We start from the raw sequence: 13131 nt of genomic DNA, 5'->3' as shown, positions 1-13131 counted from the left end.
CTGACTAATAGATGGATCTGACAGTTGGCTTTCCTGTTCAGACTGTCCTGACTGTTCAACTGTTCTAACTGTTGGCTTCACTGCTCAGACTGTGCTGACTGATAGGCAGTTCTGACTATTGGCCTCCCTGATCAGACTGTCCTGACTGATAGTGTAGCTATTCTTACTGCGCAGACTGTCCTGACTGATAGGCAGTTCTGACAGTTGGCCTCCCTGATCAGACTGTCCTGATTGATTATCTAACTGGCCTCTCTGACTCCCTGTTTTAAGTGATATGACTGTCTGACTCACTGGTATGACTTACCCAAAATGTCCCCTCCTCTTGCTGACCTAATTGTCTAATTATTCCAACTGCCCTGAGAGGTGACCTCCCTATTTTAATTGCTCAGACTAGCTGCCCAACTGTTCTCATGCCTTGATCATCGGACCCCCTCTTCTAACTGACCTGACTCTGTGCTAGGTGTCATGCCCTATAATCTAGACAAAGTTCCTCTCTTCTAACAAAGGGACCATCTGACTCCCTGTTCTAATGGACCTCAGTCCCACCTGCACTGAGCTACGTGACACAGGACCCAAGCCCTATCCTAATTGAACCAGCCAATGGTTCTGCCTAGCTGGACATCCACCTAGCTCAGAATGGACAGAGAGAGGGGCCAGTCCCCTCATTCACTCACTTTGGGTTTGTTTTCCTTCGACCTAGGGGAACATTGTGCTAAGAATGCAGCCGGCAAGACAACACAGGAAGGCTGAATGGGAGCCGATCGGCTGTTCTGTGTTTTTTAAAAAAGAAGCATTTGGGTTAGTAGGATGGACTAGCAGGGCAAAGAGAAGAACAGGAGAAAGGCAAGGCAAGGTGAAACCTGGAGGTAAGGCACAGAGGAGGGTGGAGCTGAGGGAAGCTCAAAGAGGAGGGAGCTCACTGGGAAATGGAGCTTGTATAAACCCAGAGGAGAAGGCAGGCAAAGAGCCAGGTTTGAGTGAGTGACAGCCAGGTTAATTCCAGCAGAATTTCCCTTTTTTTTCCTTTTAAACCCCTCACCTTCTGTCTTAGAATCAATACTGTGTATTGGTTCCAAGGCAGAAGAGTGGTAAGGGCTAGGCAATGGGGGTCAAGTGACTTGCCCTCCCCACCCACTGAGAAGGCAAGTCAGATAGTGTCTATTATACATACAAAGTCATGCAAAACTTATTTCCATATTAGTCACCTTGCAAAAGAAAACACACACACACACACACACACACACACACACACACACACACATAAGCATGAAAAAGGAAGTACAATATGCTTCAATCTTTGTTCTGAGTTCATTGTTTCTCCCTGGAGGTGGATAGTATTTTTCATCATGATTCCTTTGGAACTACCTTCGATCACTGCCTTATTCAGAGTCTACTATAACCTTTTAATGGAACTTCTAACCCTCTTCAATCCATCCGCCCCCAACTTGCCAAAGTCATCTTCCTGAGGCATGGTCTGACCATAACCCCACCTGTTTATAAACCTTCAATAATTTCCTACAGTAAAGCCATAGATCTAAAATTGAAAGGAACCTTAGAGGTCAACTACCCCAATGCTCTCATCTTACAACTAAGGAAATTCAGACCCACTGAGGTTAAGTGACCCAAAATCACACAAGAAATAAAGGACAGAATCAGGCTTTGAACTCAGATCAAATTGAACTCTAAGTTCAGTGCTCCAAGATGAGTACTCTTTTGATTATTCAGTGCTGCTTCAAGGATCTCCTATCACCACTAGGATAAAATGCATTTCTCCTGCTGGCACTAAAAGCCTTCCCCAGCCTTCCAATCTTATTTCCTATCAATCTACTTCCAAACTGGCCTACTTGATGTTCTCCAAACTCAGCAATGAATTTTCTACCTCTAGGCTTGCCTCCCTCCTCACCTTTGTGGCTTAGAAGCCTTAACTTCCTGCATGACTCAGTTCATATGTAGCTTCCTGTGGGAAGCCTTATCTGATTGTCCCCAGATACTAGTTTACTTTCTCACCTTAAATAATTTTGCATTTACTTCTCTAGAAAAAAATCCTCTAGAAGAATGGTATTTCTGGAGGTCAGGAATTACTTTTGTAATAATTAAAATAATAATAATAATAATAATAATATTTCAATTTATATATTTTTAATAAAGTTTATTAGGAAGGGTAGAAAATCATTCCTAAGTAACCTGGTCACGTGGTGCCTAGCCTGCATGTATCTTCCTCATTCCCTCCTCACCTGTCTGCTCTCTCTCTTCTCCTCGTGGTTCTCCCCTTGGTCTTCTCATCAGTCTCCCCCGATTCTGCCCCAAACCTTAACTTTTATTGATGTACAGAACATACACCAACGCAACCCTGGCACAACTGTGGTATGTCAGAGTGTTAGACAGACAGGTAAAGTTACTCAGGCAGGGGAGTGGATGAGCTTCCTTGACACACTTTGATATATGGCTTTCATATCCCCAGTGCCTTGTACTTAGTAGGTGCTTAATAAATGTTTGATGTATGAATCGAATCATGAATAAACTAGATTAGGTGAAGTCCTATTTAAAGGGATGATAAGAAAGGATCACCCTCACTATAAATGCCTGCTTTGTTAATCATTTACTGTTTGTCCCTCATGCTTTTCTTGGGGATGTTTATGAAAAAGGAAGAAGGGAGAGAAACAGCAGGTACAGGGAGAAGAGATGTACAAATGGGAAAAAGAAGTAAAGATAGGGGGAGACAGTCAGGAAAAATACCACCCATGGGCACAAACAATAAAGGAGAGCAAAGAAACTGGAGGGCAAACCCGGTTTAAAGAAGTTCAGAGTAGGAGTACCCTTGAAAGTCATTTCACTCAACTGCCTCAATTTACATTTTTACATTTTACATCAAGAGAGGTGGCAAAGTAAGTGGTAAGGAGAAGAATATGAGGTCAGAGATATCACATAACTTGCCTCAGCTCTCAAGAGTAACAGAACAAAGTCTGAACTCGGGTCCTTTCACCCTATTTCTTTGCTTCCCAATTGGAGAGTGAAGGAGGAATAAAAAAAACAAACATGGACGTAGTGAGACAGAGATAGATGGTGGAGAGAGTGGGAATGGGAAGATTAGAGCCTGATTAGAGGACAGAAATGCAGTACAGCTCAGTTTAGTTTGATTCAATTCAGCCAATATTGATTAAATGCCTACTATGTGCCAGGCACTCTCTAGATGAAGTAGAGGAAACAGAACCCTAGAGGAAGGTAATAGGAGCTTTCCCTTTCCAAATTCAGAAGAGTGTGACCTCAGCTGACCAAGAGAAGTAGAGGTAAGGGGGAGAAGTGAGGAAGAGGGCTCCTCCTGGCCCATCTGTAGCCCTGAATATATTGCTCGGTGGGATCTCAGCCCATCCTCTGTGACATGAGATAGGACAATGGAAGAGACCCGTGCCATCCATTCTGACCTGGAATCTGATGAAGGACACCATCACCATACCCTCAATCGCGATGGTGTCCACTTTCTGGAAAGCCATCCGGTGTTCGTACCGGAGAAAGTAATTCCCATTCACTATCACCTGCCAACAGAAAGAAGGAGCATGAGCAAGAAAGTCCGCGGGACTGTGGGAGCCACAAACATGGGTCTTGGAGATTGGATCTCCACTCCCACCCCTGCCTCTGCCACCTGACTTCATAATCATCAGGTCTCTAGTCGCTGAGAATACCTGCCATCAAGCTCCCACCCATTGCTCCTGGTCTGCCCTCTGACACCAAAGAGAAAAAATCGAATCCATCCTCAGCCTAATGGTCTTTTAAATATTTGAGGGCAGCTGCCCGACGTCTCCCAGGTTTTTAATCTAGGGGCTGAACACCTCCTTCCCAGTTGTTTCTTCTGCTTATGGCATGGACTAAAGGCTCTTCACCATCCTGGTTAGCCTCCTCTGGACACACTCCAGTTTATCAGGGACCTTTTTGAAGTCTGTTGTATGGGATTAAACCCAGGACTCCAGATATAGTTGGAGCAGGGCAAAATACAATATGACCATTGTCTGTCTCCTTTTCTCCCCCAGAAAATCTCTGCCTCTCTCAGTGCAGCTCCAGGTTATTTCAATGGCTATATTACACCACTGATTCACATGTGGTCCACTAAAACCCTCGGATTTTTTTTTTCAAACTGCTAACACCTGGAGTTGACTTTTTTGAACCCAGATCATCTGACTTGTAACCCACTGATCTTTCTCCAAAGGAAAGTGACTTAGGAAGGATGGAAGGATGCACCCCTTACACTGAAGGCTTCATTCTGGAGCTGAAAGCGAATTTCAAAGGGCATCCCCTTAGTGAAGGGCATCTGCATCTTCCTTTCCTCGGGCCCCCAGGAACCACTGTGCTTCGTGTTGCACACAACATAACTGCCACCGTCAAATCGAGGATTGAAATGAAAGGCAATGTTGTTTCCATCGAACCCACACTGAAAATTCACGGAAAACCTAGTGGAGGTGCCAAAAAGAATACGACCAGTTAGTGGATGCAGCGTGGTCCCCAGACGCAGTCTTTCCTTTCCCTGTCATTCTGGGTTTTTTTTTCTCTTTCCTTCTTTTCTTTTAGTCTTTGTAGCACTTTTCCCATTTGGTGTTTTATTTTACTTAAACCCTTACCTTCTGTGTTTATTCATCAGAGAAGGCATCATAGAAGATTATTCTGATTCTGATTATTTTCATGTCAAAAGGTGAGGGGATTGTGTTGGATCTCTATTGCTTGTGACACACATACTATGGAAATTGCTTTTTTAAAAAAAATAAATCTTGATATCGGGAAAAAAATGAAACCCTTGCCTTCTGTCTTAGAATTGATACTAAGTATTGGTTCCAAAGCAGAAGAGTGGTAAAGGCCAGGCTATTAAGGTTGAGTGACTTGCCCAGGGTCACACAGCTGGGAAGTGCCTGATGTCAGATTTGAACCCTGGATCTCCCATCTCCAGACCTGGTGCTCTGTCTACTGAGCCACCTAGCTACCCCGGCACTTGATTTTAAATACCTGCACTTGGAAATGTTACTTCTGGTGTCCCTAGGTTCATAATCCTGTTTCTCGTGAGATGGTAAATAATTTATGGAAACCCAGTCTTCTTTACGCAGCCTTCTCCCTCTACTCTAGTCCACAGAGATGCTTTGCGTGCTAGATGGAGAAGGGCGGCAGGGGAGACAAATACCCTGATTCGACCACGTAGTCTCTGCCCTCTTAAAGGAGCCGACCTGGGATTTGAACCTTGGTCTCCTAACTCCTGGGTCAGTGCTCTCCTTACACATCACCGGTTAGAGGACTTCTTTACCTTTTATGGATCTCGGACTCCTCTGCCATGCTAGTATTTAAAAAGTCACAGGATTACATGCATTTCACGACAATGAAATCCAGTTTCACAGTCCTCCTGGAATCTCCGTTAAGCATCCCGGATCTTGTCTAATCTCTTTATTTTTCAGAGGAGGGAACGGAGGGCCAGTGGATAGACATGCCTTTCTTGGTGTCACACAGGGAGTGAGTGGAAAAGCTGGGATATGAACCAAGCCCAAAGGCAGCCCATGCTGTACACATGCTTTACCACCCTGGACGTCCCGCTAATCCTGCCTGGGCACGTTGCCAGGTTCAATACATATTGATTGCTTTAGTCTCTGTTTCATTTCCCCTGGAATCCGCTGGATTCCCATTCCTAGTTTAGCTTGAGCCAATAATAGCTGAGTAGGTTAAGGGAGATAATAAATTCAATTTATCAATGACGATTTAGGGAGCTAGATTCTAGAGACGATTCAAAATTTCAACCACATACAGTACCCACCTTGTTTGACTTTTATAGACTAAGGGGCTTCGAAGTGGATCAGGGGATGGAATGCCAGATCTGGAGTCACAAAGGCTCATCTTCCTGAGTACAAGTCTGGCTTCAGACACTTACTAGTCCTGTGACCTTGGGCAAGTCATTTATTCCTCTTTGCCTCAGTTTCCCTGTATATAAAATGAGCTGGAGAAGGAAATGGTAAACTATCTGTGTGATCCTGGGCAAGTCACTTATTCCTGTTTGCCTCAGTTTCCCTGTATATAAAATGAGCTGGAGAAGGAAACAGTAAACTAGCTGTGTGACCCTGGGCAAGTCACTTATTCCTGTTTGCCTCAGTTTGCCTATATATAAAATGAGCTGGAGAAGGAGATGGTAAACTAGCTGTGTGATCCTGGGCAAGTCACTTATTCCTGTTTGCCTCAGTTTCCCTGTATATAAAATGAGCTGGAGAAGGAAACAGTAAACTAGCTGTGTGACCCTGGGCAAGTCACTTATTCCAGTTTGCCTCAGTTTCCCTATATATAAAATGAGCTGGAGAAGGAGATGGTAAACTAGCTGTGTGATCCTGGGCAAGTCACTTATTCCTGTTTGCCTCAGTTTCCTTGAATATAAAATGATCTGGAGAAGGAAATGGTAAACCAGTTGTGTGACCTTGGGCAAATCACTTATTCCTATTTGCCTCAGTTTCCTCATGTATAAAATGAGCTGGAGAAGGAGATAGTAAACAACTGGTATTTTTGTCAAGAAGACTCCAAACAGGATCACAAAGAATTGGATCCAACTGAAAAATGCCTGAATAAGAGGACTAAAGTGCAGTTTCAATTCTAACCTGGTCCAGGATCAAAGTCTGACCATCTGACCAAAGTAGTGCTATCTCTTTCTGTTTCTCCATTCTGGGCAATCACTCTAATTCTTGTGTAGAATGAGCACCCTCCTCTTTCTTTCCATTTTTAGATTTCTTGTCTTTTTACCTCAAAGCTCAACAGAACTCTTCTCCACCAGCTCACGACCTCTCCCCTTTAGCCTCATTTCTCCTCTGCCTTTATTACACCCTGTGTTATATTTACCCAGCTCTGGGTGCATACAGTTGCTATGCCCCTTCTACTCCTTGAGGGAAGACTGATTGAAACAAATCTGTGTTTTCCCTGTTCCTTGCATGGTGCCTCATACATCATTGGCACTTCAGGGAGCCTTGCTGAGTTGGGGAGCTTGTTTCTTGGCCACCCTCATGGTGACCAATCACTTTTTGGATAAGGTCAGGTCAGAGGCTGGGCCAAGAGACAGTGTGTGACTCGTTCCCCTATTTAGATGGCAGCCGTGTGTCCGTATGTTGCAGGGGGTCAACTAGGGTCTCATCAACATTGGATTTTGTCATGGTCTTGTGATTTTCTGACCTTTGGGCTCATTCAGCCTCTAAAGTCAGGCAGAACAACTGGAAAGGACAAAGCAATTGCCAGGGGGCAATTCTGGAAGTGGCCCTCCGTGCCTCCACCTGCTAGCTCCCTCCCCCCTAGATAAAGCATAGAAGAGCAAAACAAGAAACAATTACCTATTTGTCCCAGAGCGAAGGACTGCCCCATTGACAGTGACCTCATGGCCAACCTGGAGTCCACCAGGAATAGGTCCACAGAAGGGAATGCACTACAAAAAGAGGAAGAGTTCTCAATACTAGTCCTTCAATGGCCCCCTAGGATTTTACTACTTTCTGCCGCCACCACTAATCCTTGAGACCATGGCTTTCTCTTCTGGATTTTTTTCTGAAATCATTACATTTTTTTTATGAACTTGGTGATCATTAGCAAACATGAGCCTTTCAACACAGAGAGGATTAAAAAAAAAGAAAATTGCAAACGAAACCATGAATTTCTGTTACTTACCCTTTGTTTTTTAAAGCCTATATCAGGTGTAGACTCTACAGGATCACCCTGGTACAAATACTAATAATATGGAAATAGGTCTTGATCAATGACACATGTAAAACCCAGTGGAATTGTGTGTCAGCTATGAGAGGGGATGAGGAGAGGGGAGGGAAAGAACATTATTCATGTAACCATGGAAAAATATTCTAAATTAATTGATTAAATAAACTTTTTTTAAAGCCTACATTAGGGGTAACTAGGTGGCTTAGTGGAATGATAGCCAGGTCTAGAGATGAGAAGTCCAGGGTTCAAATCTGACTTCAGACACTTACCAGCAGTATGATCCCTGGCAAGAAACAACTCCCACTGCCTACCATTGTTCTACCTTGGAACCAATACATTGTATTGATTCTAAGACAGAAGATAAAGATTAAAAAAAGAAAACCTACATGTTTGTAACAGAATTGTCCTATTTATGTTCCTTTTAGAACTTGTTTATTTCCTTCTGCCTTGTCAATTTTATTTTTTATAGCTTTTAGGAACCTAATAAAATAGGCAAATATGAATATTTCAATATACAAAGAGCAGAAAGGGAGAATTATATAGGAAACTGTTATGATAGTTGACTGGCCCATGTGGGCCATCTCAGCAAACCGATGGAGTCTATTGTAAAGATGATTTTAGCATTGTGACTTAAAATCTAGATTTAATTGGTCGCCAAATAAAATACCCAAGTCAGTCTGGAAATTTATGGTTATTTAATTAATATAGAGGGAAGAAATTTAAGGAGAAGGAAGAAAGAGGATATAGGACTTCTCCTGCCTGGCCTATGCCAGGGGGAGTTTAAAATCCCCACCTCTAGGTCTCTGAAGAAGATTAGAGGCTTCTAAGAGGATAAAGTTGGAAAGTAAAGGAGGAAACTCAGCCAGAAACTCACCACCGAACCAGACAAATAGCTTGTAGCCACGCTAAGATGCCAGAAGGCTCAGCATGCTGCTCTCAGCTAACTCTCCACCACCAATAAGGTCCTCCAATAAGGATTTCCAGAGACAGCAAGGGAGCCAAATATATAGACCTTTCATCCTTGTGTCTCCTCCTCTAAATGCCCATTCCTAGTTCTCATCTTCTTTTGATTAGATTATATCTTTAGAGTTATTTAACACTTCTTTGTTAAGTACACCTTTTGTTAGTTACTTGACCTTTTTATGATTAATTTAACCTTTATAATTACTTAACACCTTTTTGTATTAAGATCTAAAAATAGACTTAGCTTAAAGTTCTAGCTTTACTATAAGTTGAGAACTAAGTACCTTCATTATTCAATCAGGAGTTTACAACTTTATCTTCCCCTAAAGTACGGTCTAAGTAGGGTGGAGTAAATTAGAGATCCCCAAGACATTCCTGATTTTGTTAAACTAAGTATCTTCATTGTTACAATCAGAAATTAGCTAAATCCAATCTTCACACTATATATGCATCAGAATCACATCACACTTTGAACTTCTATTGTAAAAGCCTTTTTTTTGAAGATGTGTATTAAACTTTATTTATTAAATTTTACATGGTAGTTCCATCATGGGTGGTGCAGTGAATAGAGTGCTGGACTTGGAGGCAGGAAGACCTGAGTTTAAATCCAGGCTCAGATACTTACTAGCTATGTGACTCTGGGCAAGTCACTTAACCCTATTTGTCTCAATTTCCTTGTCTGAAAAATGAGCTAGAGAAGGAAATGGAAAACCATTTTAATATCTTTGCCAAGAAAATTCTTATAAAACAATTAGGTTTATTTCCTAAGGTAACCAGGGGAAAAGAAAAAAGAAATTACATGTTCTAAAATATCTTAAACAGTTCTCTTTGTGGTGTCAAAGAACTGGAAACTGAAGGGATGCCCATCAATTGGGAAATGGCTAAACAGTTTGTGGCATATGATTCTGATGGAATACTACTGCCTTATAAGAAATGACAAACAGGTTAATTTTTTAAAAACATGGAAAGACTTACAGGAAGTTGTAAACAGTGAAAAAAGCAGAACCAAAAGAACATTATAGAAAGCAAAAGAATTATTGCTTGAAGAATGTCTTATGTATGTCCGTCCACCTCCAGAGAAAGAACCAATAAACAGAAATAAGCAAGACATAATTACATATACATACATCTTTTTGTCATGTGATGCCTTCTCTAGTACAGGGGCAGAGGTAAGTAAAGGAGAAGATATCTGGGAATTTTAATATAACAAACAAATTAATTTGATTAGAGAAAAAGAAAACCCTAGATGGGGTCATGAAGAGTCAGGTATGACTGAAATGACTGAATAACAAAATTCCAACCCATGCATGCTTTCTCTGGGTGTCCTTCTGAACTTCCTTCTGCAATCTTCTGTGAATTTTTAAATGTTTTAATGCCTCTCTTGCTTTTCTTCTATTTTTTTACATTCTATCACTCTGTCTCCAAGAAATCTATTCATCTCCAATAAAAGTCCTCCATTATTGCCCCCATGAATTTTAACTGTAATCCTCCCTGCCCAATCTCCTTTTTCAACACCTCTTTGGAGAACAGATATTTGTAGCTGTTCCTAAGCCAGCAACCTCAAAGTGCAGTTTGGGAACCCCTAGGGATCCCTAAAACCCTTTCAGAGGGTACGTAAGAAAACATTATTTTCATAGTAATACTAAGATATTTTTATTTTGAATACAATAAATATCCCTTGATACAATTCACATAAACACAAACTCTTTTTTTTAAACCCTTACCTTCCACCTTAGAATCACTTCTGTGTATTGGTTGTAAAGTAGAAGAGCGGTAAGAGCTAGGCAATGCTGTCCTTCTAATATTCTCCTTTTATAGTTCTTGTTCTGATAGCTGTTGCATAGATGGAGGCAATGGTGGCTTCTGTTTTTCTTTTTATTTAAACTCTTGCCTTCTGCCTCAGAATCAATACTAAGTATTAATTCCAAGGCAGAAGAACAGTAAAGGCTAGGCAATGGGAATTAAGTGACTTGCCCAGGGTCACACAGCTAGGAAGTGTCTGATGCCAAATTTGAACCCAAGACCTCCTGTCTCTGGGCAGGGCTCTCAATCCACTTAGCCACCCAGCTGCCCCCCCCCTAAATACTGGTTTTTAAGGGACTCTCAGTTTTTAAGAGTTCAAGCCAAAAAGGTTGAGAACCACTGGTCTAAAACCAACACTGCTTTGCTAGAGTGATAGGAAACTTATCAGAATCACAGATCCCTTCTTAAGATTCTAACTAAGTACCAGTTTCCAACTGATAAGTAGACCAAAGTCCATGCTCTGATTTGAGTTCTGTATAGCACATATGAGTAACACCCTTGTTCCCCTCGGTTACCCAAGAATTGTAGTTTATGAAGCATGAAACCACATAATCAAAGTTTCCTGACTTTGGCATTTTCACATCACAGATGCCAGATGGTCTAAAAACCAGGATCTCTGGGCATTCTTTCCAGGCATTCATATTTAGAACCATCTTCAATCCACCACAGACCATCATAAACGTTCTCTAGAAACAAACATGGCACCTCTCATTGTAATATTGGCTTTGCCCCCACAATTTAAACTTCTCTTCCTGGGCAACTAGTCTTGTGTCTGGTGGGTGTTTAAATGAACTGATTGGTGACAATGGCCAGCCCTTTCAGTAGAGTTTCTACCATTCAGTAGAGAGTATAGGCAACGGTAGAAGAGAATGCCACATCTGAAAGGAGTCCTTCCTTGCAAAGATTAGTTTATATGATGTTAAATGTGTGGATATATATGTCACAAATAAGCAATAGATACCACTAAGCTTCAAGTATATTTATCATTTAATGCAGTGCTTGAGGGGGCAGCTAGCTGGCTCAGAGAATTGAGAACCAGACTTAGAGATGCAAAGTCCTGGGTTCAAATTTGCCCTCAGTTACTTCCTAGCTGTGTGACGAAGTCATTTAACTAACTGCCTAGTCCTTACCCCGTATTTGCCTTGGAACCAATAGTATCAATTTTAAGACAGAAAGTAAGGGTTTTATTTTTTAAATAGTATTTTATTCTTCCCCAAATACATGTAAAAACATTTTTTACCTTCTTTTAAAAAAGTTTTGAGTTTCAAATTCTCTCCCTGCCCCACTTCCCTTTTCCTGAGACAATTGTAGGTTTTACATGTGCAATCAGGTAAAACATGTTCCCATATTAGCTATTTTTGGAAGAGAACTTAAATAAAAAAAGAAAAAACAAGTAAAAAGTGAAATATTGTGTATTTAAGGTAAGGGTTTTTTTTTAAGAAAATTGTTTCTACATGTAATTGGAAAAAATAAAAGGAATAGAATAAAAACAAAACAAGAGAGGCAGAGAAATAGAGGAGAGACAGACAAGACACAGACATAGACACAGACATAGACACAGACACAGACACAGACACAGACACAGACACAGACACAGACACAGACACAGGCACAGGCACAGGCACAGACACAGAGACACACAGAGAGAGCCAGAGAGCCAAACAGGACTCCAGAGGGCTGACTCTGATTCCAGAGGATTGGTGAGGTACATGCTCCCAGCTTCCTGGCAGAGAGATGATATGGTCCAGGTGCTGAATGATCAGGTGTGTATTTTGGGAATATTGGCCAATTCGGAGATTTGTTTTGCTTGACCATATGTGTTTGTTACAAGGCTTTTGTTTTTCATTCTTTCTTTGTTTAAAAATGAGAATAGGGAGGGGAGAGAGAGACAATCAATTGAAAATAATTTAATTTAAAAAAGAAGAGAGACTCAGGCTGAGATATGCTGGCAAATGGTTAGCCTGCCAGGTCTGAAAAAACAACTATAAAGTAGATACTTCAACATTTGATCTGCATTATTAACATTTTCTCCATCACATTCTAAAGTCTGGAGATAATCAGCAAAACAATAAACCAAGTCGTGATCTGTAAATGATTGCAGTTTCTGAAGCATTCACGAGGAAAATTTTACAATGAGCTCTCCCTAGCTGATGCCCAGTCTCTCCCTGGCTCAGGAGATGTTCCCCTCTAGTACATGGGCTGCTGGGGCAGAATAGGGCACATATTGGTACACATCAGCACAAGGAATCTCTTTTAAAAACAAACTCTTACCTTCTGTCTTAGACGCTACACTAATTATTAGTTATAAGGCAGAAGAGTAATAGGAGCTAGGCAATTGGGGATAAGTGACTTATCCAGGGTCATACAGCTAGGAGGTGCCACCTAGCTGCCCCAGGATAAGAAATCTTAGCATTCCTATTTTAGCCTCATCAGAAGTGACATCTCCTTCTACAGTCAACACCCTCTCCAGCAATGGCAAAGATGTGGCACCGTGCAGAGCCAGGAGCTGCTCTGTTTCTCTTCTTCCCAGCACCTGAGGACATTTTTTTGCTTGTCCCACCCCTCTGTCCAGGCTCCCAAAGCAAGCACTTCCTCTTACAACTCTCTCTGGTAATCCAGAGTTTGAATTTGCCATCTGGGCCCTGGAACTAACCACAACCTTTC

The 13131-nt window shown here is 41.6% G+C and overlaps 1 protein-coding gene across 2 annotated transcripts in view; it reads right to left on the bottom strand.

Annotated features, from left to right (window-relative positions):
• The window catches only part of LGALS9 (galectin 9), a 28258-nt gene that overhangs the window by 12764 nt on the left and 2363 nt on the right, over nucleotides 1-13131 (bottom strand). The window contains exons 2-5 of one of the 2 annotated variants that reach the window (XM_007485584.3): nucleotides 7329-7420; nucleotides 4241-4442; nucleotides 3423-3533; nucleotides 675-770 (exon numbers count right to left, since the gene is read on the bottom strand). In XM_007485584.3, coding sequence (XP_007485646.2) covers nucleotides 675-770; nucleotides 3423-3533; nucleotides 4241-4442; nucleotides 7329-7420 — 501 coding nt within the window. The remainder of the gene's footprint in view (nucleotides 1-674; nucleotides 771-3422; nucleotides 3534-4240; nucleotides 4443-7328; nucleotides 7421-13131) is intronic. The other variant, XM_007485585.3, reaches the window with a different exon arrangement.

Source organism: Monodelphis domestica, chromosome 2 (genome assembly GCF_027887165.1).
Source record: "Monodelphis domestica isolate mMonDom1 chromosome 2, mMonDom1.pri, whole genome shotgun sequence".
Lineage (NCBI taxonomy): Eukaryota > Metazoa > Chordata > Mammalia > Didelphimorphia > Didelphidae > Monodelphis > Monodelphis domestica.
The sequence above is the reverse complement of the archived record's forward strand: the minus strand, read 5'-3'. Positions and strand labels throughout refer to the sequence as shown.